This window comes from Drosophila guanche, unplaced genomic scaffold (assembly GCF_900245975.1).
Source record: "Drosophila guanche unplaced genomic scaffold, DGUA_6, whole genome shotgun sequence".
In the NCBI taxonomy this organism is placed as follows: domain Eukaryota; kingdom Metazoa; phylum Arthropoda; class Insecta; order Diptera; family Drosophilidae; genus Drosophila; species Drosophila guanche.
In genome coordinates, this window is record NW_022995746.1 from 1,398,181 (window position 1) to 1,425,549 (window position 27,369).

The window sequence follows — 27,369 nt, forward strand, 5'->3', positions numbered from 1 at the left end:
AACAAATTCGTGGAAAAAGTAGCTTTGAAGTGAATGTTCACTTTGGTTAAAAAACGTTCACTTTCGCTTGTCATAAAGCATTTGTGAAATATTTTTTATGAAAAATTGCAGACAGAGTGGCGTTTGGAAAGCATGGGACTAGAGCTAGACTCAAAGAAGCAACTTTCTTTGGTTATTTTGGTATAAAAATTAATTATTTTGAAGAAGTTTCCATGAGACTGCTTTTTAAAACGCATTAAATGTTCAGTTTAAAAGCTTGAACTTTCCAGAGAATGCGTTTTGAAACGATTAAGAATTCAATTTTGACACATTTTAGCATTCAATCAGAGACCACCATTGGAATTTAATTAAATGAAACACATTCAGTTCTCGGAATATACCCAAATGCAATTTTTTAACGAAAAAATCGTACTCCGTTCTCGGAAAATGTTTATTACAAAATTGTATCCCTGCTGCAAAGTTCGTGAAATAACAGTAATCCACCGGTAAAGGGATTTTCAATCAAATTAAATGCAGTTTATTAAACATCCAATAATTAGAATGATTCATACAAAAGTCTTCAATCTACTCTGAAGATTTGCCGACGAATGATAACTTCGTTCAACTGGAAACATTTCAATTTCCTCAAAGAATTGGTTTCAAAATGAAACCACTAGGGTCCTCTCACTCATAAAGTTCTCCTCTTTCCAGAGAGAATGAAAAAGAGAAAGATCTAATAAGTAACGCGACAAAGGAGAGATTTATGATAAAAACTGAGAACTGGCGACGCCTTTTCATAGGCACACAATTTCAATATTTCTTCATCAACAGCGAACAGTGTGAGAAGGGTGTAAAAGGAGTGATGGGGTGTGGCATGGGGCTGGCAGGGGTTTCCCTTGTGGCAAGTAAATTGAAAGAAAGTCTTACTCAAGTGGCTGACAGCGTTTTGTATCCTGCTGCCTCAGCATCATTTTCCTTACTTTTTCCAACAGTCTTTTCCCTTTTCGTTTTTCCTTTTCTGCGGATGTCTGCGGATGCGCTTTTAAATTGGAAATGCGATATGGCAGCAGCAGCAGCATCAGCATCAGCGCCAGCAAAATTCTATGGGGAATAGAAAATTACTCATACGCGCCATGGTCCGAGTTATTTAATGTTGCGCAAAAAGCCATTACAAAAGAAGAAACAGCCAGCTCTAAAGAGATATAAACTCTTTTAACACTTGCATACAAGTCATAAAAGGCGGCTATAATTTTGAGTAATTTCTGCGTACAAAACATGCAATTAGATGGTGCCAGGAAGGGGGGAAGAGAGGGTAGTTTGCATGCAATTTTCATTGACCCTGAATTCAATTTCCTCAATTACATTTTATGAACTTTAACTAGAGGATAAGTGTGATTTTGTGGCGTGAAAATGTTTGCTAGTTTGGAGTTGGTTTTAATGGTTAAAATTTATGTATTTTGTGTCCGCTTTTCCACGATGCGCTTAATTTGTTTTAATTCCAATGGCGGTCACTTTTCTAGCTAATTTTCATAAAACTATAATTTTCAAGCGATTAAAAACGCAACTTCTTAATATTTAATTTAATATAATACTCCCATAAAACAATTCCATTATAATAAATCTTATGATTTTGCAATATTCTCCCTCAGAATATGTCGCCTTTTGCCGCCGCCAGACAAATGAGAGTCGTTTATGGACTGCCATTTGGATACTTTTTTTTGTATGCTCCCCTCCCTCGCTCTCGCTGACCTTGAAAGCATCGTGCCATCGTGTAGTTACAGTATGCATACAGATAGATATGTATCTATATATTCTGTAGATATCGTGTAGATATATAGTTGTATGTAATGGTTGTCTATATTAAAATATTGAATGCCAACAATAAAACAGAGCCATAATGCACACAGAAATACACAGACACGGACTGAGTATCTGCGTATGTGCGAGATATATAATTCCGTTTGATAGTTAACTGTCGAAAGCAGCACTGGGCCATTAGCTGTCTGCCTGGCCAATGCTATTGGGCAACCGAATGAGTAGCATGCTTGCTTTTAATGGCCTTATGGCTCTTTAAGCACCCGTTCTTTCCCACTTTTGTGAAAATTTCTGCGAAATTACTGTACTTCAATTTGCATGTTAAAGGTTTTCCGTATCTCGTTTGCTGCTGCAGTTTATAGAGAAATATGAGAAGTTATTTTCTGTATTTAATTAGCATTCCAAGTTTCTGTGTTTTGTTTTCTGTTTAAAAACTAGAATATATTCATTTTCTTATTTATTAACCACTTTTTGAATGACTTGGGTATCCAAAGCAGTCCATAAAACGTATCTCTTATGCATTTAACTACACTTTTAAATGGCTTAAATACGAGTATTACCCAACAACAAATAAATGTGTTTTACGGGGAGCTAAAGCCCGCAGCTGTTGCAGGTGCTGGCTCTGTTTTTGATAAGAAAGACGTGTGTGTGTGATAATTGTGGTGTTGCTCGAGTGCGTGGGGGTGCGCAACCCCATCAATCCTTGTTCTTCTCTTTTTAACACTTTTACATCTCCTTCTTCACGCTGTTCTCCCTGATTCTCGTCTTTCTTGATAATATAATTGAATGCACGCGCCTCGATAATGTGATAATCAGTATTTATTTATTTATTTTATTTCAATTTTGTTTAAAGAAAAGAGCAACAGAAAGAAAGGCAACAGTTTTCTCTTCAGTAATTTGTGTAGAGAGTGATATGGCTATCATCTCTTAATGCGGCAATGATTATGGCTTCTAAGTAGGAGAAGATACGGGTCTTACGTTTCTATTATTCTCTTAAGAAATTTTACTAGATTAAGATACATGCACAGAAAGCAATGGTGGAAAGATACACTTATCTGTCTCAATGGAAAAAATGTTTTAAGCAAAGTTGCTCTTGCCATTTGATAATGTATCCATCTAGATTGTTGCATATCTTATTCTCTGGCAATCTGTCGCTCTTAATCTTGTGTCATTGCTTGCGTATGTGGGACACAGTTTTCTGCACTCTTTCTACTCTCTACCTTTACTTTGTTTCTTCATAATTCACAAATGAATGCTAAAAAGAAAAGAAGGCCATGCGTGCCTCTACCTCCCCCACTTTATGTCTTGCAACAGCTACAGGTTATTGATCCAAGCAGAAAATTAAGTTGTTTTTGTTTTTATTTCTAGAATGCAAATAGCATTTTGTTCTTCTATTTCTTTTATTTTATTCCTAGTTGTGTTTCGTTCTTTTTGGAAGTCCTTTTTGGGCTCTAATCGACTTTGGCTAGTGTCGTGACGCGGCTGTCGTCCACGTCTAATGACTCTGTTGTCCGTCTTCAGCTACCCCCTGGCCTTTTGGCCATGGCTTATGCTTACGCCATCTCTTGGCTGGCCTGACCAGCGGCAAGTGCTTGTGCCCGTGCCAGTGCCTGTGCCTGTTTTTGTTGGTGTTTTGGCCCTTGTTTGCATTGCCAGGGAATATATATCTACAATATGTGTGTGCAGTTACGATACAGCTACAGATAGAGCTACAGGCTATAGTTATAGATATAGATACAGCTACAGCTATGTGCGTGTATGTACATACATATGTTTATATATGGTATATGGCTTTGTTATCTGTTATCTGTTGGCCTCAGTCTTTTGTGTACTATCAAACGGTGTCCAAACCGAATTGAGTTTTGCACAAGTGCTGTGTGTGTGTGTGTGTGTGTGTGTGTGCTTAGAGCTGTCACTGTGTTTGTGTCTGTGGCGTGCGCCATTAATGAACATCGTTTGCTTATCCCCCAGACGGACTCCACGCCACACTCACCTTTCCCCCCAACTGGTGCCCCCTGCTCCACGTAGTTTTACCTATGCTATTGACATAATGTAAGCGTATTTGTCTCTCTCTCTCTCTCTCTCTCTGTCTCTCTCTGTCTTCCCCTCTGCTTCTCTGTTTCTCTTATTCTCTATTTTGTGGTTGCGAATAAAAATAGTTTTTGCTGTTTTTTTTTTGTTTTGCTGTAGTCTATTCTGTGTTTTCTCTCCCTGCGTCTGTCTGTTGCTCTGTCACCAGTTGCTAGGTGTACAAAAAAATATACAAAGATAGAAATGTAGCAAAGGAGGCAAGGAGAAAGGAGAAAGGCAGGAGAAGGCGAAGAGAATGCTGCAAAAAAGTAACAGAAATAATAACAGCCAGGGAGGCACCACAGAGCGTATGGTTAATGGCCGCCATATATATTGCATATGCAACATATGTGGCAGATGAGAGGGCAAGCCACAGAATAACATTGAACGACAAAAGTGGCTTGGGTTACCATAGAGTTTTCAGGGCCTATAAGGTCTGAAAATGTAATTTTTGAGTCATTTGTTAATGGACGAAAGAATTTCTACATGAAAAAACAATCCTTAAATCCTTTTGTTGCACAAAGTATGAGTACGATTTTGTCATTGAATTTATGGTTTAATATCTAAATAGATCTTCACTTCACTGGTTAACATTCAATCCTAAACTCTCTCAGCTCTCACTCTCACTCTCACTGTGCCACTCGTCACTTGACAGCTGCTCTGACAGACAGCTGGTTGCATGTTGCCGCTGACCGCCCTGCTGGAGGCCCTGGCCGAGCGACACTTGACAGCAAAAATGATTTCATTTCCGTTCAACGACCATAGAAATAATTTTGCAGCAGCTTTTTGCCCTTCCCCCTACACTCCCCCACTCCCTTTTGGTGGGAAATGAAATGAGGCAGATTGAAAGCTGTCAAAAGATTGCACAACTTGCAACTGTCAGTGCATTTCATTTGGTACTTTTGCTCTTTGTTTCCCATTTAAAATAGATAGAATGATGATGCTGGTGCTGATGAGTGTTGAAACGCGTTGATTGAGGGGTGCAAAAGCTGCAGTAAATAACAGACATTATGTGGGGAATCTCTCCAGAGTTAGATTTGATAGCTAAATGATTCCCAAATGCATAAGAAATATCCAAAATATTTCACAGCTTATGTGGATTTATATCACGAAATATTTGTATATTTATAGACACCAATTAATCATTTTAAAGGTATTTCCATGCATCTCTTTCTGTTACCATCCCAATTGCTTCTTTCCTCCCAGCATACCCAATATTCTGCTCCACTCTCTTGTCCATTGTTTGCTTTTGAGGCTTTCGAGTATTATTGACGTTTCAACGATGAGCGGGGAGGAGGAAGGTCGATTGTTGATTTTACTTAACTGACATTTTCCTATGAATGGAATGGGCATTGGCATGGGCCTACTGCAGGCAGTGTGTCTGCCACAGTCACAGTCAAGTTACGACAGCCTCCGCTTCCTCCCTGCCTCACGCACTGCCCCTTCAGCGACAATGTTCCAGCGACATTTTGGAGTCTTGTTTATTTATCAATTGGCGGCCTGTCTGCTGCTGTCCCTCCAATATCTCTCTCTCTCTCTCTCTCATCTCGGTTCTCCGTCCCCCTCTGTCTGTTTCAATGAGTGTCTCGGCCAACGGTTGACTGTTGGCGACCCCAAAAATCGTTAATTGAATTGCCTCTCAGCATATGGCAAAATGGCAGCAGCAGCAGCGACTACAGCAGCGAACCTTTAACCTGAACTGAACCTGAAAAATAATACACAAAATGCTAAAGAAGGAAGAAAAAACAGCACTGAAATATTAATTTAAATATATTTTCTGACAAATTGAATTTCTTAAATTTATTTTAAAATATTTTAATAGCAATATTCGTTGCACCTTTGCTTTAAATGGCTTCTCCCTGCTCTTTATACATCTAATAGCAACCCTGAAGCTACATGAATCCATAAAAAACAGCACTAAGATATGCAGGAAACTCTCTTGAGAAACTCTCGGGAAATAGTTTTGCGGTGAAAACTTTTGCAGCGGCCATCAACTGTCTGCAAAGTTTTTTGGGCACGGGTCAGATCAGGCTTATATAGAGATGAAGCACAGCAGGGTCTCCATATCCTCTCTGTCTCTGTCTCCCTTGGAAAATATAAATTTATTCCAACTTCAACAGGTCTTCCCCTCTCCCTCTCTATTGAATAACTGAATAATTTGTTAAGTAAATAAACAAAACGCAGAAACAACAAAAACAGCAGTTATTATGAAAGTTCAACAAAGTGAAAGACCAAAAAACAACAACAATAGCCGCAGCAGCAACAGCAGCCGTAAAGTTAATAATAATACAATTATAACAAAGATAAACACAAGTGATCGAAACCAAAGTCTACAAATTAAACGAGTAAAATTGGATTATTTGAAACCATCCTCCAAAACATTCTGCGGTCGTGGCTGCCACTCTGCGGTGGCAAGAAATTCAACAAAATTGATTCCACAATTCCATCATCCACAACAACTGCAACAACAAAGAAATATAATTTACGTTTTGCTGCCGAATTGCTCAAATTTGATAAAATTCAATTCATTAAAACGGAGGGTCTAACATTTGCATTGCTGGCGGGCCCCATGGGCCAAGCGGCAAGTATGTGTCGATTTCGTGGTTGTCGCTACAAAAATAAGAATAAGAACAGCAACAAGCAGCAGCAGCAACAACAACAGCAACAAAAAGAGCAACAACAACAACAGACACCTTTACCCAGTCCCCAATTGCCGCATCAGTCGGAAGCGGCAGCAACAGGTGAGGTCTCAAGGGTGAAAAATGTTCCTGAGGTCAAAAGAGTTCAGTGAAAAAAATATAATAATTATATATACATTTTAATTGTTGGATATTATATTTTAACCTCTATTCCTAGTACTATTAAATGCTCTTTTTAGTCCCAGTAAAGGAAAACTTTTGAGACTCGTGGTTCAGTCTTGAAGTGGAAAATGTGTTACATCTGCACAGTTTCGAGTAGTTTGCCATGTAATAACTCGCTCTCGCGTCCTCACATATTCTTAAATTTCAAGTAAATAATACATTAGGAAGCCTCCTTGGAAACACAGCAACACACAACAGGTGACAGGCGTCAGAGGTGGAGAGCTACAGCTGCAGAGTTGTTACAAGCAAAAAACCTTGGCCCGCGTCTTGGGAGATTTTTCATAAATATTTTCTCACAAAACTTCAACACTTCAGAGTTGACTTCAACGCCAAAAAGCAAACAACAATCATAAAGGAAAGGAAGCGGAAGCAGGAGAAGGCGAATGATGTGGATGTGTGGCAGTGGCAGTGGCAGTGTCATATACAGCTTATTTCATATACAGCAGCTTCAGTATCCGTCGCTCCTTGCAGCATTGATCCAAGCCTCAGAGGCAACTGAGGGGAAAAAATTGTTCTCTTTTGCACATTTTACCATTTGCCAACATTCAATTTGCATTCTGGTTTCACTACTCGAGAGAAAGAGAGCAACAACAATGCACAAAATACACTACATTGCCATGCATCCATAGAAACATACAGGACATGTATGTTATGTACCATTGTGTATGTGTAGCTAATACCCTGGATAAGGAGAGCCCTAACTTTGAGAAAAGTTTGCTATTGGGTAGTAGCTGAGGGAAGTATCAGGTAGCCATATCAATGCAGATATGTCCAGAAAGTCAGCAAACTAACTTTTACAAAGAGCTTTAAGGAATAGGTTAAAGTTAAGGGGAACTTCCGAGTGGCTTCTTGGAATGATTAGTTTAGCAAAGGATAAGTTAGCACTCGCTTGATTGCATTCTATGTGAAGAAATTCTGTTTTAAAATTGTTATGAAATCGGTAATACATATATAAATATATCATGTTGCGCTCCAAAGTGTATTCCATTCTTCAGTTTGCGAACTCACAAGAGTCCCCCCTGTACTTTCCTTTCTGTGGTATTTTTCTGCTAAAAGTAAAATTCCATTGCAAATGTTGTATAAAAATAATGCTATTTTCCAAGAGATAGAGAGAGGGGTTCAGGAGGGGCAGGAGGGTAGAACAGGGTGTAATACACTCCAACGACCGGCAGGAGGCAGCAGCAGTCAAAGGGGAGTGGGCGAAAAGTAGGTGGGGCCATATGAATGTCTTACATAAAGCTGACGCATCAAACCGCAGCAAAGTGTCGGCGACAGTGGGTGCTGCACCACCACCCACTCGGCACACACACAAACCACCACTGTCGACTTGTCATTTGACTTCGAGAGCAGGAAATAGCCAAAGGAATTCTTCAGATACAAATACATGTGGGTGTAGGGTGTGAGTGAGGCTGCGTGTTTAAGATGTGTGTGTGTGGGAGGTAGTTGGGGAGGCAGGGAGGAGTGCCTGCCAAATGTTTTGCAGCAGCTTAAGCATGTTGCATGTTGGATGTGCGGCAAGGCAACTGCAGCTTAAAAGATTAAATTCTCTCTCTCCCTCTCGAACTCAAGGAAGTATCTGCTGCTGCTGCTGCTGCTGCTGCTGCCCCTCTGCTGGTGCATAACACATGTGGCATGTAAGTGCTGCAGCAGCAGCATCTCTCCCTTGCCACCCAAAGGGATATGGATACATGCTCTCCCCACTTGCAGCACTAAGTAGCCAACTTTCCAACTTATCGGCAAAGCTTAAAAGCAAAAGAAATACAAGAAATATAAAAAGTATCTTTCTGCCCGTACCCCAACAAGTATCTGTGGGCTGCTCATCTGTGAGATAAATTCCTGGGGAAAGCACAAATCATGGCAGCTGAAAAGCTGAAATTAACGTCAAAGAGAATCGCAAATGGAATTGCAAGTAAGAAAGACAAAATTATGAGTATTTTTTTATCAAATGTTTTTGCTTCGTTTTTAATTTCTGGGGGAAGAGGAGATATAAATTCCAGAGACATTGCATATTATTTAATTGTACATCCCTCAATTAGTGCACATAAAATAGCTTACAAAATTATTTTTGATGGAAAGAAAAAATGCCACAAACAATTACACTTAAGAGATAACACAGTAAAACCCTACAAAATATTTTCTTATCTAAAATTAAGTCAAAAACTTTAAGCTATAAAAATCCTTAAATAAAAGACCTTGACTTTTATTAAGCTGTAGCTTAAGGGAAAAGTCAAATTGTCAAGTGACATTAACACAAGTCGTTTGTTTGCTTCTTTTTTTGGTGGATTCCCCATCCACCCGCTGACTGTCGTTTGTGTTGTAGAACATAAATCATATTTTTCCATGGAATAAATAAACCAGCCACCTAGACACTAGAAAGAGGAGTAGGAAAATGTAGAAAATTAGGTGGAGCAGCGAAGGTTTCCACAGCTTGAGTCTTGTTAAGGGGTTTCCTGTGGCAGCCATTCTCCAGACATTCATCAGTTACTGGGATGCTGGCTGCTGCTTGTCGTTTGTTACTTTGTATCTATTTTTAGCACTTAATCAGTCGCTCAAAGGCAGATATTACACACACACACCAGTACTCTTGTCGTGCTACAGATACTTATGTTGCAAGGAGTCAATAATTCAAGGAAATTGCCAATATTTCCGGTTAATGTTGAACTTGAAATACTTTTTGGGGGAAAGCGGCAGCTGTCCTGCCCCGCTGGCATTGTCGAATGTTATTTATGGAGCATTACGTATGGTCGCACGAGGCATGGGAGTATCCTTAAAAGTTGTACGACACTTAATTGTTGCAAGAGAAAAGAATGAAGGAGAAAAGGAATCATTGCTCTAGAGAAAGCGACAAATTGATGAGCTTCCCCAAAAAGCAATTGAACAAATTTATGTGATTTTTCGCACGAACCCCGAAAATTGTGGAAATTGAAAGAGGAAATTGCGACAAAAATGGGAAATAAAAGAAGGGAACTTAAAGTGGAAAAAGCGAGAGTTTGGATACTCTTTGAGATAATTTTTATGGTTTTTTGCGATGGTAGAGAGTGAGTCTCAGACAGGGCTTATGTGAAACAAATAAATCTTTATTTTTGTGGCAAACTTACTGACAAATTAAGACTGTTTTCATGTGCTAAAGGGTAACCAGAAATGGTGCCAGTATTCTCTGCGACAATGAGAGGATGTGGGAGAGAGGGAGAGACATCACTGCTGGTCACGTGCCGAGTGGCGGACATATCCTTAAAGGATATGTATGACCCATTTGCAATGCAAATGTGGCATCAATCGAGACGCAAGAAGGAGAGAGCGAGCATCACCATGCCAGTGTGTGAAAAAGAGAGATATGTGTGGCCGAAGGAATGCTCATAAAACTGTCAGCACACACACACACATGGCTTGGAGCGAACAAATTACCCCAAAGGGGGGCAGAATTCGGAGCGGAAACCCCATACAAAAAGAGAGAGAAAGAGTGGAAAAAAAATTCCTATTTAATTTGAATTAAAAATATTCATGAATCCATTTATATGTATTTACCCTGCCCCACTCACACTCCTTTTTCCTGCTCTTCCCATTGCAGGTCTGCATTTGCGGAGCATTGAGGAGCCACCGACGACCCCGTTGCAGCTTGGGGCCAGCGGCCGAATGAATGCGGAGCAGGGGGGCACAGGGTACGGCTATGGCGATCATTCGCTTCTCCTTGCCTCACGCACCGGTGTCCCCCTGCCGCCAGCCTCACACCAGCCATCACCCGCCCACCACTATCAGCCGCTGAGCAGCAATCAGAATAATATTGGATCTGCATCAGGATCCCCCAACTCCTCCGCCTATCCACAGCTGCAGCTGTATGCCACACAGCAGCCCATGCAGCAGCAGCAGCAGTCGCAGCATCTTTCTTCCTACCAGCATCACTATCATCATCAGTCGTCGGCGTCGTCGTCGTCGCCACAGCACACTAGACCGCCATACGATCCAGAGCATGCGCGAATGGAGGCCTGGCTGGATGAGAATCAGGAATTTGTACAGGATTATTTTATAAGGTAAGGCAACAAATATGTAGGAAGTGGCTGTAAGAATATGTAGATAAATGGGTGAGAGAAATCAATAATTCAAAGAAATTTATGAGGTATAAGTAGATGGAATAATTAATGGACGAATTTTTAAAATATTATGTCAATGAAAAGACTAAGAAATTAGCGCTTTAAAGTATTTATAGATGCGGCCAAAAATTATGAAAAATATAATAAATTTTAGTGGAAAAATGCGACAATCAAACTGCAACTGCAAACTGCGAACGCAGAATGATTTTACACATAAAATAGGCGGGTCAAGAAATGAAATAATAAATGAATGTCTCCTTATATGGATGTCATGTCGTGGTTGAGTGATCAAACTAAAATATAGAAAAAATTGATTGAAGAAGACAGACAGATATGCAAAGAGCTCTAGCAAAGTCCAGAAAATATGTCAAATCGGATTCAAAATCAACCTTCCATTATGTCAATCCATACTCAATTTCCTACCATTTCTTAGTGCAACTTTAGGAGCCGCAATCAATCAATATGAAAACTCAAATTAAACATCTTCCCAAAATGAAATACGATTACCCATCGATCCCCATCCAATTCCGATTACAAACATAAATTGCAGCTGCTACTGAAAGGGCTGCTTCATAAATATGTACATGGAGCACATGTACGAGTATTCCCATCAATGCCATGCAAATAATCTAGGAGAAATTTCCACTGATAAATTCTTAAATTTACAACTGCAACTGCCACACACACACACACACACACACGTGTGGCTAACCCTCTCTATGGCCACATGGCAAACAATCGGCCATATTTATGGTAAAGCCAACGGCATGGGGCATCATAGTGCCGTGGGTCTTGTGGTGTTTGACCATGAACCGAGGGCTAGCTCGTTTCCGCTATAAACCGGAAATTGCCTTTCCCCACACAGCAGGGAACATTCACCAGAGAGAGAGAGAGAGAGAGAGAGAGAGAGAGGGTTGCCCAGGGCAAGGGATAGAGCGACAGTGGCCGGTTGGGAGGAGTTGTCTATGACACATAATAAAAATCACTGACAACTAAAAACATAAATTGGGCTTTATTTTCATGGTCGAGCAGACCAGGCCAGGACAGGACAGCAGAACTGTTCCGTTTAGCTCCTCGCTCGCTGCGGGACAGGACATTAAATGGGAGGCTGACAAAAAGGGGTGTGCTGGCTGGAGTGTGTACTTTGCATAAGAATATGCCGCATGTCCTCTCTTTAACAGTTTCTCCTCTTTCCCTCACTCTCTCTTGTTGCTCCTTCCACAGAGTTGTCCGCTGTGATTGCTGCTGTTGTGGGCTCTGGCCGAGTCTGGGTCTTCTGTCTGGTTGGTGGTTTTTATGCCAAAAGCGCGTGCTTATAAGGCCACATGCTGAGTGGCGAAAGACTTGTGGGTCGTGGAGGGATATCCTTCTCGCTGTCTGAATATTTATGAGTTGGGTCTTTTATTAGACAATTTTATGCGGCACGCATGCATATCCTAAGAGAAGCGAGTGAGTGTCGAGAGAGTGTCCAGCAGCAGCAGCAACAGCAGAGATTCATTTAGTGATTTTTTGTAATAAGATTTTAATGTGGAGGGAGTTAGAGGAGATAACTCGGAATAAAGAGGGTATAGCATCTGGAGAAGTGAAGAGGAAGGGTTGCAAGAATCAGACTGATGGAAGAAAGGGTTAAAAGATGTTCTTTGTTCTGGGAGAACCGACCAGCAGCTGACTTTAAATCAATTTCAACTACACCCAAAAAATTATCAATAAATCCCATATTTTCCACACATTTTAAACCTTTTTCTCCCTCCCTAACCCTTGTAGAAAAGCCACACGTCAAACGGTGGATGCCTGGCTGGTCTCGCATGCCACCACAGCGGGCAATGATGTGGTCTCCAGCAGCTCACCCACACATCCCAATGGACAGACGAGCTCGTCGCGTGGCGGTTCCGGAGCCACCACACCAGTGCGGTAAGTGTGCGGACTATGGAAACTATGGAAAGAATTTCCGTTGCTAATGCTCTTTATTTACAGAAAAATCTCTGCTCATGAGTTTGAGCGCGGGGGTCTGCTCAAGCCGATTGTGAACACCATCGATGGGACACCGACATTCTTGAGCATTGGGCCGCCCATGGATAATGGAGGTGTCGGCGGATCCTGTTCGAATCTACAGAATGTGGGTGGTGTGGTGGCGGGACAGTATCAGTATCACAGCCACCACCACTCGCACCACCATCATCCGCATTTGCACCACAGTCAGCACAGCCATTACCAGGCAGGCGGGGCAGTGGGCAGCAGCAGTTTGGGCAGCATCAACAGTGTGGCAGCAGGAGTCGGCACAGCCGGTGGCGCCTCCCCAGGCAGTACTGGAGCTGGTGGATCCTCGTCCGCGGGCAGTGGAAATGTACATCAATATCAGTTCTATCATTGCATTCAGCGACCACAGCGACTGTCCCGCAATGAGCTCAAGCAACTCGATGAAAAGGAAATCATTTTCGAACTGGTGAGCTGATTTTTTTTTCTGTGGAAAAACTTGTGCAATCTGTTCTATTGTTTAACTGGCAATGCAATTGCTGTGTAGTGCTCCAAATGTGTTTATTTATAGAGCTTACAACGCGGCTGACGTATTTGTTTGCTGGTTTGCTTGACTCTTTGTTTGGCTTTCTATCGTGTTGCCTCCTCCATTGACGTTGTTCTCGGCAAACATTCAAAATACGTCAGTCATTGCCGCTCTATCTATAGCCACAGTTCGCTACATCTATTGGCAGCAATTGCACATTCCGTTAGTTTACCTAAGTATCTAAATAATTAAAACATTTTGTCTTTATCCATATTTATTTTCGTGCAGGTAAAGGACATTTGCAATGAGCTGGAAGTGCGCACGCTGTGCCACAAGATACTGCAGAATGTCTCCATTTTGCTGAATGCGGATCGCGGTTCGTTGTTTCTGGTGCAGGGACGCTGCAATGGACCCGATGGACTCAAGAAGTACGTAACAGTAAGGGGAAATTGTTTTTTGGGAGGGAAGTCAAAGGAAGCAATAGCCAGCAAAAAGTGCAAAAAATCTTAGTAAACGAAAGGAAAGGGCGGGAGAATGTATTTACGAGGAATATATAGGAGTATATAATAATTGAATTTAATTTATTCTGAAAGTAATTACCAATGAAATAGTTCCCAGAATAATTGGAAGCTTAAATGTTCCACAGATTGCAACTAAAATGTAATTTTAATTGAATTTATAGGCCAAAAAATGCCACAGAATTCTGATGAATATTCAACACAATTAAAACATTTATTTTACAGCTTTAGCTGCCACTTTAACAACTGATTGAAACACTATTTTAATCCCTGATTTACATATGTAATTCTTGCCCTAATGCCGCTTCACTTTCCTTTTTAAATTTTTTACTTAAAGCAACTAATTTATGTTATAGTTTTATATACAGAATTAATAATAGATAAACATTTACCATAAATCAAAAACATTTTGTGGAACTATCATGCCCTGCTCCCTTCAAGAAAAACTTTTGCAGCAGCAATCAGGCGAGTGGTTTTGCTTTTTTCATACAATTTGTGGATGACTTCATTTTTGGGGTGCACTGCACTGCACTGGCAGCTTCAACTTCAACTTTGTCTTTGGCAACAATCTTTATAGCATTTATTTTTGGAATTTTATGATTTTGAATGCGTGGAGCTGCTCCCTTCTTAAATGCCATACAGACAGCGGTGGGAATGGAGTGGCAGTGGAAGCAGTAGGGTGGCATACAGCATTCAGCATGCGGTGTGGGGTTTAGTAGTGCATGCAGCAGCCATTTTGTATGCATCGTATGACGCCATTTTGCTGGCAACGCTAATTGCAATTGTCTGCACGCGCATTTGGCAAATACTCGACTCCGCTTCCACCGCCTTCCACCGCTTTTTAAAGCGAGAACAGCAAAAGGATAAGTAAAAAGGATACGAGAAACAAGAACAGGAAGGAAGCTCGCAGACTAGAAAGAGCTCAAAGTTTGCATTGTATTTAAAATGGACAGAGAGGAAGGGAACTGGTCTTAGCAGTTTGCAACACAATTTATAATTCCCTCGACTTTCTTTGTTCCTCCTTGCAGATGCCTCGTCTCGAAGCTGTTCGATGTGTGCCCCCGCAGCACCGTGGAGGAGATGGAACAGCAGGAGGAGGTTCGTGTGGCCTGGGGCACAGGCATTGCTGGACATGTGGCCGAAAGTGGAGAACCCGTCAATATACCAGACGCTTACCAGGTCAGTAGTTGGGAGAGAAAATGTTTTTTTGGCAAATGCTTTTCCGCATGTCTAACTTTAAGAATGAAAATTGACAAATTTGAATGCCAAGCAGAGGCCATAAATCAAGTTGAAGACAAAAGAGAGCCAGCCAGGAGAACCTCAGCCGCAGTAGATGTCTTCCATTCGATTGTGAGATTTATGGGAGCATGGGGTACAGTCCCGTCCCGTGCCCACACATGTCTTCCTCTGCTCCTTTAATTTTTCAATATTGCTCACTGAACACTTTTCACATTTTTCCTTTCATTCTTTACTCCACTCCACGCTCTCTTCTCGCTCCTCTATCTTTTTTGGCAGTTTTTCTTCTGCCTGTCTGCCAATTGGAGCGTAATTAATCTTGTGGCAAAGACAAAGCCGTGTTAGGCAATGTTATATCACAGCCACAGATAATAATACTCTTTTTTTGTCTCTCTTATTTCGCAAGTTAAAGCTTTAAGCCTTGGAATGTTTCTGTTTCTTTTTCTGTTACTCTTCGCTTAAGTCAACTTAAGCTGCCGCAAAAATGTGTTTGCAGATATCGCGCACTCGCACTCGTAGATAAACTGCCAAGCAAATATGACGCACAACCAAATCGGACTGGGGACTGGCACTGGGATAGAAAGATCTTCTTGCTGGCTGATTGTTGGTGCAATTAATCAAGGCACAACAATATTTGACACCGGCTACCAGACAGCGCGACCAGCGTGCAGATAAATCGCGCCAAATACTGACAGACACCAATCGCAGAGAGCCTCAAACGATTTTTGGTGTGAATGAAAGGCATTATTCGGTTTATTCGTATTGTTAGACATTTGGGTTATGCTCGAGTGCACAGATCTTGGCCTAAGTGGCACCACAAACAAATGTCAGTCAACAGTCGTCTGGGGCGTCTACCGAAGCCAACAACATGATAACCCCCAGAAGCGTACTTTTTACGGGTAAAGAGGAAGCGTACAAAGAAGATAAACCTTTGGGCCGAAGTGTGTCAATGACGCGCCGAAATAGTCATAGAAATTTGCTCAAAAAATAAACAATATTTCAAGGGAAGTTTAGATATGAAAGAATATATTCAAAAATAATTATTTAACGGCTGAAAATATTCTATTATCTGCTTGAAATATTACCAAATATTTGCTCCACAGAAAGAGCCATTTCTTGGTAGTTTTTAGTATATTACAACTCCCTTAAGTAACCATAGAAGAACAAATTAATTCTCTAATCCCTCCCATCTACAGGATGAACGTTTCAATTGTGAAATCGATTCGCTGACCGGCTACCGGACAAAGGCGCTGCTCTGCATGCCCATCAAGGACTCCTCTGGGGATGTGATTGGCGTTGCTCAGGTCATCAACAAAGTGAATGGCGAGTGCTTCACCGAAATCGATGAAAAGGTGAGTGCAGTAGCAGCAGGAAGTGAATGACTGAATGGATGGGTGAATGAATGGACAGGAGGCGGAGAGGTCTCTTGGCGTTTCTTTTGTTTCGGCCATAAGCCACATAAGAGCTGCAGAGCAGACTCCTTCCTCGGCCCCCGTTGGCAAATTGCATTCATTATTCAACACAAAGGAACAAAAAAGAGTGTAGGGGGAAAACTTGTTAAGAAAGCTTAGCAGAATGTCTGACAAAATGCCATTGGGGATTATCCATCTTTTGTGTGTGGATTTATGGAATTTTTCAACCTCAACGTTGTGTGTGTGTGTGTCTCGTGGCTTCCCGTGTTAATCCTTTCGTCATGATTCTCTTTTTTCCGTACAGGTCTTTGCCTCGTATCTGCAGTTCTGTGGCATTGGACTGCGCAATGCGCAACTCTATGAGAAATCTCAGCTGGAAATTAAGCGGAATCAAGTGCTGCTGGATCTGGCACGCATGATCTTCGAGGAGCAGAGCACCATCGAGCACATGGTCTTCCGCATTCTCACCCACATGCAGAGTCTCATTCAGTGTCAGCGAGTGCAGATTCTGCTCGTCCACGAGGCGGACAAGGGCAGCTTCTCGCGCGTCTTTGACTTTGAGGCGAATGACCTCAGTGAGGAGGAGGCCACCTCACGCACCAGCCCCTACGAGTCGCGTTTCCCCATCAACATTGGCATCACGGGACATGTGGCCACCACCGGGGAGACTGTCATGGTGCCCAATGCCTACGAGGATGATCGTTTCGATTCGAAAGTGGATGAGAATTCCAGCTTCAAGCATCGCTCGATCCTGTGCATGGCCATCAAGAACTCCTTGGGACAGATCATAGGAGTAATACAGCTGATAAATAAATTTAATGAACTGGTAAGCGAGGAGTTTCCTAGAAAGAGATCTTTCCTGTAACTAATGCTTCTCTCTGTTCTATTCAGGACTTTACCAAAAACGATGAAAACTTTGTGGAGGCTTTTGCCATCTTCTGTGGCATGGGCATACACAACACACACATGTATGAGAAGGCAATTGTGGCCATGGCCAAGCAGAGTGTCACCCTGGAGGTGCTCAGTTATCATGCCTCGGCCACCATGGATGAGGCACATCGCTTGCGTGTAAGTTTCAGCTCCGACTCTCGGCGGAGCACTTGCTTTTGGTTAATTTTTATTTGCGCTCTCACTTAATTTGTAGATAGGGCCAAAAGGTCACTTCAGGCCGCTCTTAATTTTTATGCCAGGCCATAAATAAAGGTGTCCTACTGCTGCCTCCATTGTCCTGTATCCTGTGGGGTATTTTTTATTGCTGCTGTGACAGCAACAGAAACAGAGACAGCGGCAACAAGCTGTCGTGTTGTCGCTGGCAACTTTCCCCCTTAACCCAACGACCAACTGGCGTGTTGACAGTTGTAATTAGTTTGTTCGCACAAAAGTATGACAAAAGGAAAGTTTGCTAGGAGCCAGAAGGCAGTGGCGAGTGGCACACTCCTTCTTCATTTGTCTTCCCAGTGGGACACTTGCTGTAATTATGCTCGAGGAAAATTATGACCGCCTGTCGACTTGTCAGCCAGCCAGCGACAATGAAGTTGGGGTTATTAATTTTAATTAAAATTATGCCATACTAGGCTTTATTTATACCACACGAACACACATAGAGAGAGAGAGAGAGCGATGCGATTACCGCATCAAGGAATAAAACCCTTTTGTGCGCGGACTTCTGGACAGTGGCTGCTGGCACCCTGCGGTCCACGCTGCAGGGTTTTTTTTCTTCCTTTGTGCGGGGTGTCATGTCAGCGAGAGTGCCTTGATGGAGTTCCTTTTCCTTTGCTTTGGTGGCTAATATAGCGCCATTTACATTGCCCTGACAGCACAGCCCAGCCAAGAGATGAGGGACATCTTTTGGTTTTTATTTGCTTTCGGTCGACACGTGCTGGCAAAAGAGTTTTTCTGTTATAATATGAGCTGCTTAAGAAAAGTGTGGGCGTTTATTATTCAAGCAGAGAACTGTTTTGAGGGTTTTAAAAGATTTGAACATTTGTTGAGATTTAATGGTTCATGGTTTTTAATGGATCTAAAAGAAATGTAATAAATTGTTATATTTTGTATATTTTCATACCAACAGAAACTAATTTCTTGCACATTTTTGTTGCTCTTCCTACAGCGCCTGCGTGTACCCTCGGCCGTGCACTTCCGTCTGCACGACTTTAAGTTCGATGACATACACTTTGAAGATGATGATACACTGAAGGTAAAAGTCACTTAATACCCAACTAGAATCCAACCAAACTGGTGCTAATTAAACTCTCTTTTTAGGCCTGTTTGCGCATGTTTCTGGATCTCGATTTTGTTGAGCGTTTTCACATTGACTACGAAGTGCTTTGCCGTTGGCTGTTGAGCGTCAAGAAAAACTATCGCAATGTGACATACCACAATTGGCGGCATGCTTTCAATGTGGCACAAATGATGTTTGCCATACTGACAGTAAGTCTAAGAAAATTATAAATTTAATAAGAAATATAATTAAATTTATTACAGACCACACAATGGTGGAAAATCTTTGGTGAAATTGAATGTTTGGCTCTCATTATTGGCTGCCTTTGCCATGATCTCGATCATCGAGGGACTAACAACTCATTTCAAATCAAGTAAGTAGAGAAAAGGCCATAAAGTTGTAGCAAAAACTAACGAAAAACACTTCTTTTAGAGCCTCATCGCCTTTGGCGCAACTGTACTCCACATCCACCATGGAGCATCATCACTTTGATCAGTGTTTAATGATTCTGAATAGTCCTGGAAATCAAATATTGGCCAATCTTTCCTCCGATGATTATTGTCGGGTTATACGTGTGCTGGAAGATGCCATTTTATCCACCGATTTGGCAGTGTATTTCAAGTAAGTTTTGCACAGAAAAGACATATCAAAGTTGAGGTTTAATTGTTGTTTTGTACCTCTAGAAAACGTGGACCCTTTTTGGAGAGCGTGGAGCAGCCATTGAGCCATTGGGTGGACGAGGAGCCGCGCGCTTTGCTGCGTGCCATGAGCATGACTGTCTGTGATTTGTCGGCCATCACGAAGCCGTGGGAGATTGAGAAGCGTGTGGCCGATTTGGTTAGCTCCGAGTTCTTTGAACAAGGCGATATGGAGAAGCAGGAGCTGAATATAACTCCGATTGTAAGACAACTTCAATAATGATTATTGTGGGAGTTTAAGCATCTTTCTTTTCCCTTAAAGGACATAATGAATCGCGAAAAGGAGGATGAGCTGCCCATGATGCAAGTGAACTTTATTGATTCCATTTGCTTGCCCATCTATGAGGTAAGTCTGCACTCTTGCTCTCTCCTTTTAAATGTTTATTAAATGCATATTTTCTTGGTTCTTTCTGCAGGCCTTTGCCACACTTTCGGACAAGCTGGAACCTCTTGTTGAGGGCGTTCGCGATAATCGTGGGCATTGGATCGATCTGGCCGATGGCACCAAAACTAGTCAGCAGGAGGAAGAGGAGAAGCGTAAGGAGCAGCAAATTGTGATATCGAATGGTGACTGCAAGGCGTTGATGAGTGAAGATGATGATGATGTGGCAGGAGAAGCCGTTGCTGCAGCAGGAAACCAAAGCGTAAATGGCACACACACAGCAGTTGCCGACAGCAGCAACACAACTAATAACCACATTGCCGTCGTTGCTTCTCGTCCCACCAGCACCCAGTCCAGTGATGATGATGATGATGCTGTTAATGATGTGGTTGCCATCGCACCAAAGGAGCAGCAGCTAGAGGAGGAGCATGAGCGGAGCAATGGCCATGCCGATGTGGAGTCAATTAGCAGCTGCCTGTCCTCGGCCTCGTCATCGACAGCCTCAAGTCGTGCATCCACTCCACCGCCCACGGGCGAAGATGACAGCACTCCCGGTTCGCCCTCAAAGACGCTGCAGGCGCGACTCGTGGCAGCCAATTTGAATGCGTTGCAACGTCAGAGTCCAGCCGCACAGAAGCAGCGCTGCAGGAGCTGCGAGCAGACACAGCGCAGTGGCCTGCAGGTGCGCAAGACGAGCTCCCTGAAGGGACCGCAGGATCTAGAGTGCAGGAATGGCACGGCAGCTCTGTGCAAGAGCACGCCCATGATTAACAACCACAACAACCATCATCATCATCATCATCATCACAGTCATAGTCATGGACACAGTCATCATCATCATCATCATCACTCGCATCAGAATCATCATCCCATAATCGGTGGAGGCATTGGCTGTGCCAGCATCGGTGGCAGTGGTTTGATCAGCTTGAATGCTGCCTCAACGGATAGTGATAGGATACCAAAAATTGTGGGCAAACTTGGAAATCTCGATGGTCTGCCCTTTGGCAATGGGACTGGATGCACACCGAATGGTCATGGCTTGCCGTACGGCAGCTATCAAATTCATCATCCACATCATATACTGGCGCGTCGTCATTCGGAGACAAACAGCAATGGGGGGGCCACCGCCTTGGCAGCTGATAAATAAATTCGAAATGAAAATGAAAATAAAAATACATCCCAATACAATAAATCTTCAATAATGTACATACATACATTTTACATATACTCTCTCTGTCATCTTGTACATAACATTTTCATTTTCCATGGAGCAACAGTATCGCAGTGCAGTAGAGGAAAAAAAAGCAAAGATAAAGGAAAAAGGAAATACATACATACCATAAGCATAAAACATATTAAAACAAAAACACTATAAAAAGATTCCTATATCCATATATATATATCTGTGTGTGTATATTTTTTGAGATCTATGTGTATGTTTGTGTTTCTTCGATTTTAGTCTGTACGTTAAAATAAATCATATAAATGATACAAAAATGATAAAGCAAAGAAGTCAAATTCTCTAGATATTTAAGCACAAAAAATAAAACAACTAGATATTTAAGCACAAAAAACAAAACAAAAATTGTACCAAAAAAGGCAGAATAGTAGATTCTTTATAGCGCATAAGCATGGCAAATGGAAAGCAAAAAAAGTATTGTAATAACCCCACATAAACATTAAGCATAAACATATGATTATGATATGATATACTATGATATGATAATGATTGTATAACTTCTACATATGTAAAACCTAAACGTTAGTTGAATTATCTCTATGGGTACCAAAAGTCTAACTTTAGTAGCATTAACCAACCAACCAAGCAAGCAACCATCCGTCGCTTTGTCGTTGAAGAATAGTTTATAAATAATAACCTCTCTCCGGACGCACACAAAAAACACAGGAGAAGAACAGAAGAAAAATAAAACAAAACAAAAAACTAAGCGCTTTGATTTAACGCCTCTCAACTCTCTGCGCTCTTTTCGAATTTAAATAATTGTAATATTACGCGATAATAAGATATGTATATGTATGTGTATTTGTATCTACTCGATGGCATACTGTGTACCACCATCTAAACCCTTAAACCGAACCCCAACCCAGCACGTCTAACGTTCTGTGTGCGCGTTACTTGGGCTAATTGCCATTCAAATATTTGTGTGCAGTTCAGTGCAGGATGCAGTATGCAGATCTACGATACCTACAATATATAGAATACATATGTATAATCCTTTATTTAGAATTTAATTGTACTTTGTGAGTTTTGTTATTTATTGTCGGCATTATAGAGAATCCTCCTCCTATCGAAAAATATTTGCTGTAATGGAACCCTGTTCAACAAGGAAAAACTAAATAAAGCAACAAAATATCTAAATATTTCTTTATTTATTCATACTAGAAAGAAAGAAAGATTATTTTATATATACAAAGCTAATTTCTGATTTTCCAATAAGCCTAAAAGTATGGCTTGCCGGAAAAGCATTCCAGTTGGCTGTGCCCTCAAATTTTAAAGCCGTTTGACACTGGCAGCTGAGCTATTGATTTAGTGTTAGCTCACAGTCCAACTAAAACTAAATCTAAAATTTAAAGTACAAATATTTATTCTTGCAAAAAGAAAGTGCAGCTAGCGACAGCAGAAACAGATGTAATATAAGGTAGAGAAAACTCAACAGAAATGAATCAGTTCTCCAACAGGTACGAAGTGAAACAACCCACCAAGAACTGAACTGATCCTCAGGGATCAACCTCAGGGGATTGGAACTATCAAAAAGTAAGTCAACGAAATGGAAGCAAATCTTAGATAATTCATAAGTGTTCTTCCAGCAACCGCTCCGACCCGTGATAAATGATAAATGTTAATCAACAATGTCTCACAAGAAGAAAATGCTGAAGCTTTTGCTGTCAAACACGCTCTCCACTCATTTAGAGATAAAACAAAAAGCCTTTGAGGAACTGGAGACTGAATTCTGCGATAATGAGAGCACTCTGGCTCTGTGCGAACTTCTTGGCTTACAGCACCCTGCAGAGCTGCGTCTGTGCGCTGCAGAAATGTTAAGCAAGCGACTGTCTCCATTCGAACAGTGGAAAGAACTCTCAACGGACAAGCAGGGCAATGTACAGACAATGCTCTTCCAGGCACTGCAGTCACTGAGCGACTACGAAGACTTGGCTGTTCAGCAGCTGATTGTGCACAATGTCAGCATTCTGATGGAACACGAACGAACCAACAGCAGTGACGGCAATGAGGGCAGATGGACGGATGCCGTGTTTCAGTACGTGGAGGCGATTTGTCTCTCCAGCGAGATTGAGCTGCGGAAATTGGGTGTCACGGTGCTGGGCCTGATGGCCGATGTGTCGCCTGATGTTTTCATTCAACAAATCGATCGAGCTCAGCGGATTGTCGTGAATGGCCTGCGGTTGGCTGACGAAAGGAATTTGCTGGGCACAACAATATCAGAATGTCTGTGCAAAGTGTGGAGCAGATCACTGTCCTTAGGTCACACGCATTTGACGGATCGGACTGCACTGTCAGCCTCGCTGCCATTCGTCATGAAAACACTGAGAGTGGTAGCCGCTCAGGAGCCACCAGATCGGGGGCATGGCATTTTTGAATTGCTCCAAACTCTATTGGAATTCACACCCGAAGTGGTACAGTCCCAGTTGTCAGTCGTGCTGGAGGATCTGCTACCCATGATCGAGGACATCACTCTGAGCAAAGCACTTCGCGTATATTCCATTGAGTTGCTGGGTTGCCTCTTACTCCTCTCGCGACGCGACATAATCCGTCGAGGCTGGATGAACAGAATTCTCATTTCACTGCACAGTTTGTTTGTGGAGCGAGTTTTAGAATTGGAAAGCGAGTTTGATGAGGAAACACCAGATGTACTCGCTCCTGGTATTCATGTGCTGCTGGAGCTACTCCAGCAATCATCCACCGCCAAAATGGCATCCCGAGCACTCCAACTCATTGAGCCCATAATGCAAGAGCAGGAGCAACATTCCGAGACACAACGCAGTGGCACACAATACTTTCTGGCGGTGCTGGTCGAGGGATTCGTTCATCAATTAGATCAACCAACTATGAATCGTTCCATGGCCATTGTGCAGAGCGGACATTCGGACTCAAGTTTAGTTGTGAGTCGGGCCTCATATTTTGCAATGGCAAAAATGGTCGAGTGTCTGCAACCGAAAATCACACAGCAGGCCGATGCAGTATTCCCTATTTTCTTCAACTATCTGGAGACGAACACAGGATCGGAGAATAAGCGACTCTCGAAGGGGGAATTGATTAAAAATTCCGACATTTTCTACGCCCTGGAAACCTTCATCGAGAGCCTGAGACCAAGAGCACTTGGGGCGCACTTACCCGGCCTTATTTCTCTGCTTCTGCCTTACGTTCAAGCGGCAAAGAATTCCTTGTGGATGCAACACCTGGCGCTGCGTTGTATTGCGGCTCTGGCACGGAAAACCAAGACTTCATTTGAACCATACTTTGATGCAGTTTGCGATGTTGCTCGAGCATTAACTAATACAGCGGCTAATAGGAATGATGAGCTGAGAACTATACTCAGAGCTCAATCTTTGAAGGTAAGAAGGGATAACAGATACGATCACAATAATAAGGATTTTTTCCCCTCCAGCTCATTGCCACATTGGCTCGTGTGAGTCGAGAGAAATTCGCTATACTCTCCCCCCAGTTAATGGACTTATCCATGGCACTCATGCAGGACATGGACACTGCCGAGGATATAATCTTTATGTACCCACTGATGGCCGAACTGTCTGCAGTGGTGCCCGAACAGTTTCAAGAGCCCTTCCCTGTTATAATCCGTAATCTGTTTCAAACTATTGATCGTCTGAACGCAGACGGAGGCAGCACTCACAGCTTCAGCAACACTTTCACGGACATCGATGACTCAGATGAGCGCGAGGAAGCTCTTCGCTGCATTCAGAGCTTTGCTGTCCACTTGCCGGATCTGCTATTTCCCTATAGATCGAAGGCCCTGCGATGTGCACTTAAGTGCGTCTCACATAGAAAGAAACTCGTTCAGAGAGCCGCCTTCGAAGTGCTCTCTAAGATCCTGCAGCTGGAGTGGAAAAGTTGGAATCTCCGCAGAGCCAAGAAGCTGTGCCGGAAAGTGTTTCCACCTCTGCTGGAGTTCATGGAGTCGTCCAGTGATGCTGCCAATGCCAATGCCGTACTATCCGTCGTTCGCCTACTGCTGGATAACCCAAAGATCCAATGCCGAGCGCTCAAAAGCTACGCGAGTGAGCTGCTCAGCCTTATGCAGAAGATCCTGCAACGTCAACTCCGTTGCCAGGCTGTCAACGATGATACTCAGCGCATAGAAACCTGCAGTGAGATTGTTTGCCAGGAGAAACAGTTGCTGGAACTGGTGGGCGATGTGTTGCCCATTCTTGGCTACACAGTGGGACCGAAGGAGTTTGACGTTTACTTTCGGCGGCTGGTCATGCACTGCGAACGGAGGTGCCTGAGGCAACTAGAGAAGGGAAATATTACCAGTCATCAGTCTCTCATCGTGAATGTCCTCTCACGTTGCTTCGTTCAGCTGGGCAACAAGGGCAGGCCCTACTACAATATCCTTTGCAATGGCATCATCGCAGGACTGCTCGATGATCAGCAGGAGGTGCGACGGCGAAGCTTGTTCTCCCTGAAAGTGATGATCCTCAATGCCGAGAATATGCTGAAACACATCATAAATGCAGTCTCGAACGCAATGATCACCGCTCTAAAGCCAGACACGTTGCTCTCGCTGGAAGAGCAGGATCATGTCTGCGGTTTGCTCTGCCTCATGATCATCATCGATCACCGGCATTGCCCCGTTGAGCAGTTTGTTGAAGCGATCAGCCGCCATATTCCCTTTGCCGTGGTCCGTACTGAATACGTTACTGTGAGTCGTTGTCTGATGGTGCTCTTTGAGCATTACTATGGGTACATCCGACCACACTTGTCCAAGGTCCTTCAATTGATCAACTCGCTGCTGGATAGAAGGGAAAGATCGTATCAATGGTACCTCAAGTGGTCCAAGCTGCTACTTTTGATACGCAAGAAAAATTCTGAATCTCGTATCAACGACAAAAAGCAGACTGAACTCGTAAGCAACGAGATGGAGCAGACTGACCTCTGTTGCAACGAAGAGGAGCAGCTTGAGCTGTTCATCTGCCCTACCTACAAACATAAAAACATTTGTTAAATTTTCAAATTTTCAAATTTTTTTCTTTCTTTAATTTTGCCTTAAAGTCAACAAAAAAACAATTCAAAAAATGCCAACCAAAGTTTTTTATACTCTTGGAAGGTTTTTTGAGAATTAAATAAAAATTTTCCAGAGCGAAATAAGTGAACTTATAATTTCAATAGAACTTTATTTTTTGTAATTTACTTAAATTTAAAATTCGCAATTTTTATTTAATTGCTTTAATATGATCTCCTTTGCTATTTAAAATGTATATTATGGGTTTTGGCATTTACTATATGTATCATTCTTAGAAGTAAACATGTATCCAAAAGCGCCCATTCCTTGACAATATCTTTATTAACTCTTTTAATGTGGTAGAGTGTCTTCCGTGCATGTGCACTTTGATGGAAAGTATGCACCAAAGGTATTCAATTGTGGGTAAAATCTGGAACCAGGGCTGGCCACTTCAAAATCTGAACTTTTCTCTCTGCAAAAAATGATTTTGTGTACATAAACACATGAATCGCGGCATTATCCTGTTGAAATGTCTAGGAATCTCCATAATGCGTTCCCCAAAAATTAAGAAGATCTTCGTCCAATGGTTGAACATATGTTTCCGAGCTTTTTTTGTGAGTAACAAAACATATTACACAGTTTCCAGCAACACCAAATACAGGCCACACTATAAGGGACCCTCCTTGGAAATTGCGAGACATTTTCACATGTTTTGGAGCCTGTATATACTTACAAGGATCCGCCTACACTCTTCAGGCTCGACAAGGAACAATCAGAACTCTTATGCGACGACAGGGAGCAGCCCAACTATTTACTGACAATGAAAAAAATAATCAGCACGCATAAATGCATGTAACTATTGGTATAATTGAAATGTTTGCAAAATTTATAACTTAGTTTATGAGATAAATCCACAAACTTTGGATCGCTTCAAGGCTGAGGGATTGTCTGCAGCTGGAGATCACACGGAAGTCCGATGCAGTGTTTCCGATTTGCTACGACTATATTGACACGGACACAAGATCAGGAAATCAACAACTCTCAAAGAAGGAATCGATCAAAAGTTCCAACATTTTCTTGACATCAACCGTTCTCATGTCTAGGCTTCTCCTTAAAGTTCAAGCGGCAGAGATTTCCTTGTGAGTGTCGCACTGACCCAGGCAACGAAGACTGCATTTAAGCCTTACTTTGATCCAGTGTGAAAGAGTGTTCGACGGAAGGAATGCAATCTTTGGCGGTGAGGGATTAAAAAGACCATAGTCACGATCACATGAGACGTGATACTAAATTTGGAATTTTCAATTGTGTTGAATGAGTTGTAAATGAATGAGTGCCGACTGAATGCTTCTATGAATGAAAAGCCCAGCTGCCAAC

At 42.2% G+C, this 27,369-nt stretch overlaps 2 protein-coding genes across 5 annotated transcripts in view; both read left to right on the plus strand.

The window, feature by feature from the left end:
- Nucleotides 1–22,157, plus strand: part of LOC117582173 (dual 3',5'-cyclic-AMP and -GMP phosphodiesterase 11) — a 54,798-nt gene extending 32,641 nt beyond the window's left edge. The window contains exons 1-17 of one of the 3 annotated variants that reach the window (XM_034269776.1): nucleotides 6,156–6,605; nucleotides 10,294–10,753; nucleotides 12,578–12,724; nucleotides 12,788–13,256; nucleotides 13,602–13,741; nucleotides 14,860–15,010; nucleotides 16,264–16,419; nucleotides 16,784–17,305; nucleotides 17,371–17,547; nucleotides 18,590–18,676; nucleotides 18,742–18,909; nucleotides 18,964–19,073; nucleotides 19,133–19,321; nucleotides 19,384–19,600; nucleotides 19,661–19,744; nucleotides 19,815–20,042; nucleotides 20,126–20,283. In XM_034269776.1, the coding sequence (XP_034125667.1) occupies nucleotides 6,434–6,605; nucleotides 10,294–10,753; nucleotides 12,578–12,724; nucleotides 12,788–13,256; nucleotides 13,602–13,741; nucleotides 14,860–15,010; nucleotides 16,264–16,419; nucleotides 16,784–17,305; nucleotides 17,371–17,547; nucleotides 18,590–18,676; nucleotides 18,742–18,909; nucleotides 18,964–19,073; nucleotides 19,133–19,321; nucleotides 19,384–19,600; nucleotides 19,661–19,744; nucleotides 19,815–20,042; nucleotides 20,126–20,140 (3,492 nt within the window). In that variant the 5' untranslated portion in view covers nucleotides 6,156–6,433 and the 3' untranslated portion in view covers nucleotides 20,141–20,283. Of the gene's footprint in view, nucleotides 1–6,154; nucleotides 6,606–10,293; nucleotides 10,754–12,577; nucleotides 12,725–12,787; nucleotides 13,257–13,601; nucleotides 13,742–14,859; nucleotides 15,011–16,263; nucleotides 16,420–16,783; nucleotides 17,306–17,370; nucleotides 17,548–18,589; nucleotides 18,677–18,741; nucleotides 18,910–18,963; nucleotides 19,074–19,132; nucleotides 19,322–19,383; nucleotides 19,601–19,660; nucleotides 19,745–19,814 lie in introns of those variants that run through there. The other 2 variants (XM_034269774.1, XM_034269775.1) reach the window with 2 other exon arrangements.
- Nucleotides 22,158–22,316: 159 nt separating this feature from the next.
- Nucleotides 22,317–26,026, plus strand: LOC117582175. 2 transcript variants are annotated; one of them, XM_034269778.1, is made up of 4 exons: nucleotides 22,317–22,427; nucleotides 22,478–22,553; nucleotides 22,607–24,370; nucleotides 24,424–26,026. In XM_034269778.1, exons 3-4 carry the CDS (start codon nucleotides 22,649–22,651, stop codon nucleotides 25,996–25,998), a joined length of 3,297 nt encoding a protein of 1,098 aa, XP_034125669.1. In that variant the 5' UTR covers nucleotides 22,317–22,427; nucleotides 22,478–22,553; nucleotides 22,607–22,648; the 3' UTR covers nucleotides 25,999–26,026. The 2 variants fall into 2 exon arrangements, with proteins under 2 accessions (XP_034125669.1, XP_034125670.1); XM_034269779.1 differs by having other exon boundaries at nucleotides 22,486–22,553.
- Nucleotides 26,027–27,369: the final 1,343 nt, after the last annotated feature.

Bases quoted from the DNA above. Each gene is read 5' to 3' on its own strand.
- LOC117582175 (XM_034269778.1), top strand. From the start codon at position 22,649: ATGTCTCACAAGAAGAAAATGCTGAAGCTTTTGCTGTCAAACACGCTC. The intron at 24,371-24,423 runs GTAAGAAGGGAT...TTTCCCCTCCAG, and splicing joins TCAGAGCTCAATCTTTGAAG to CTCATTGCCACATTGGCTCG.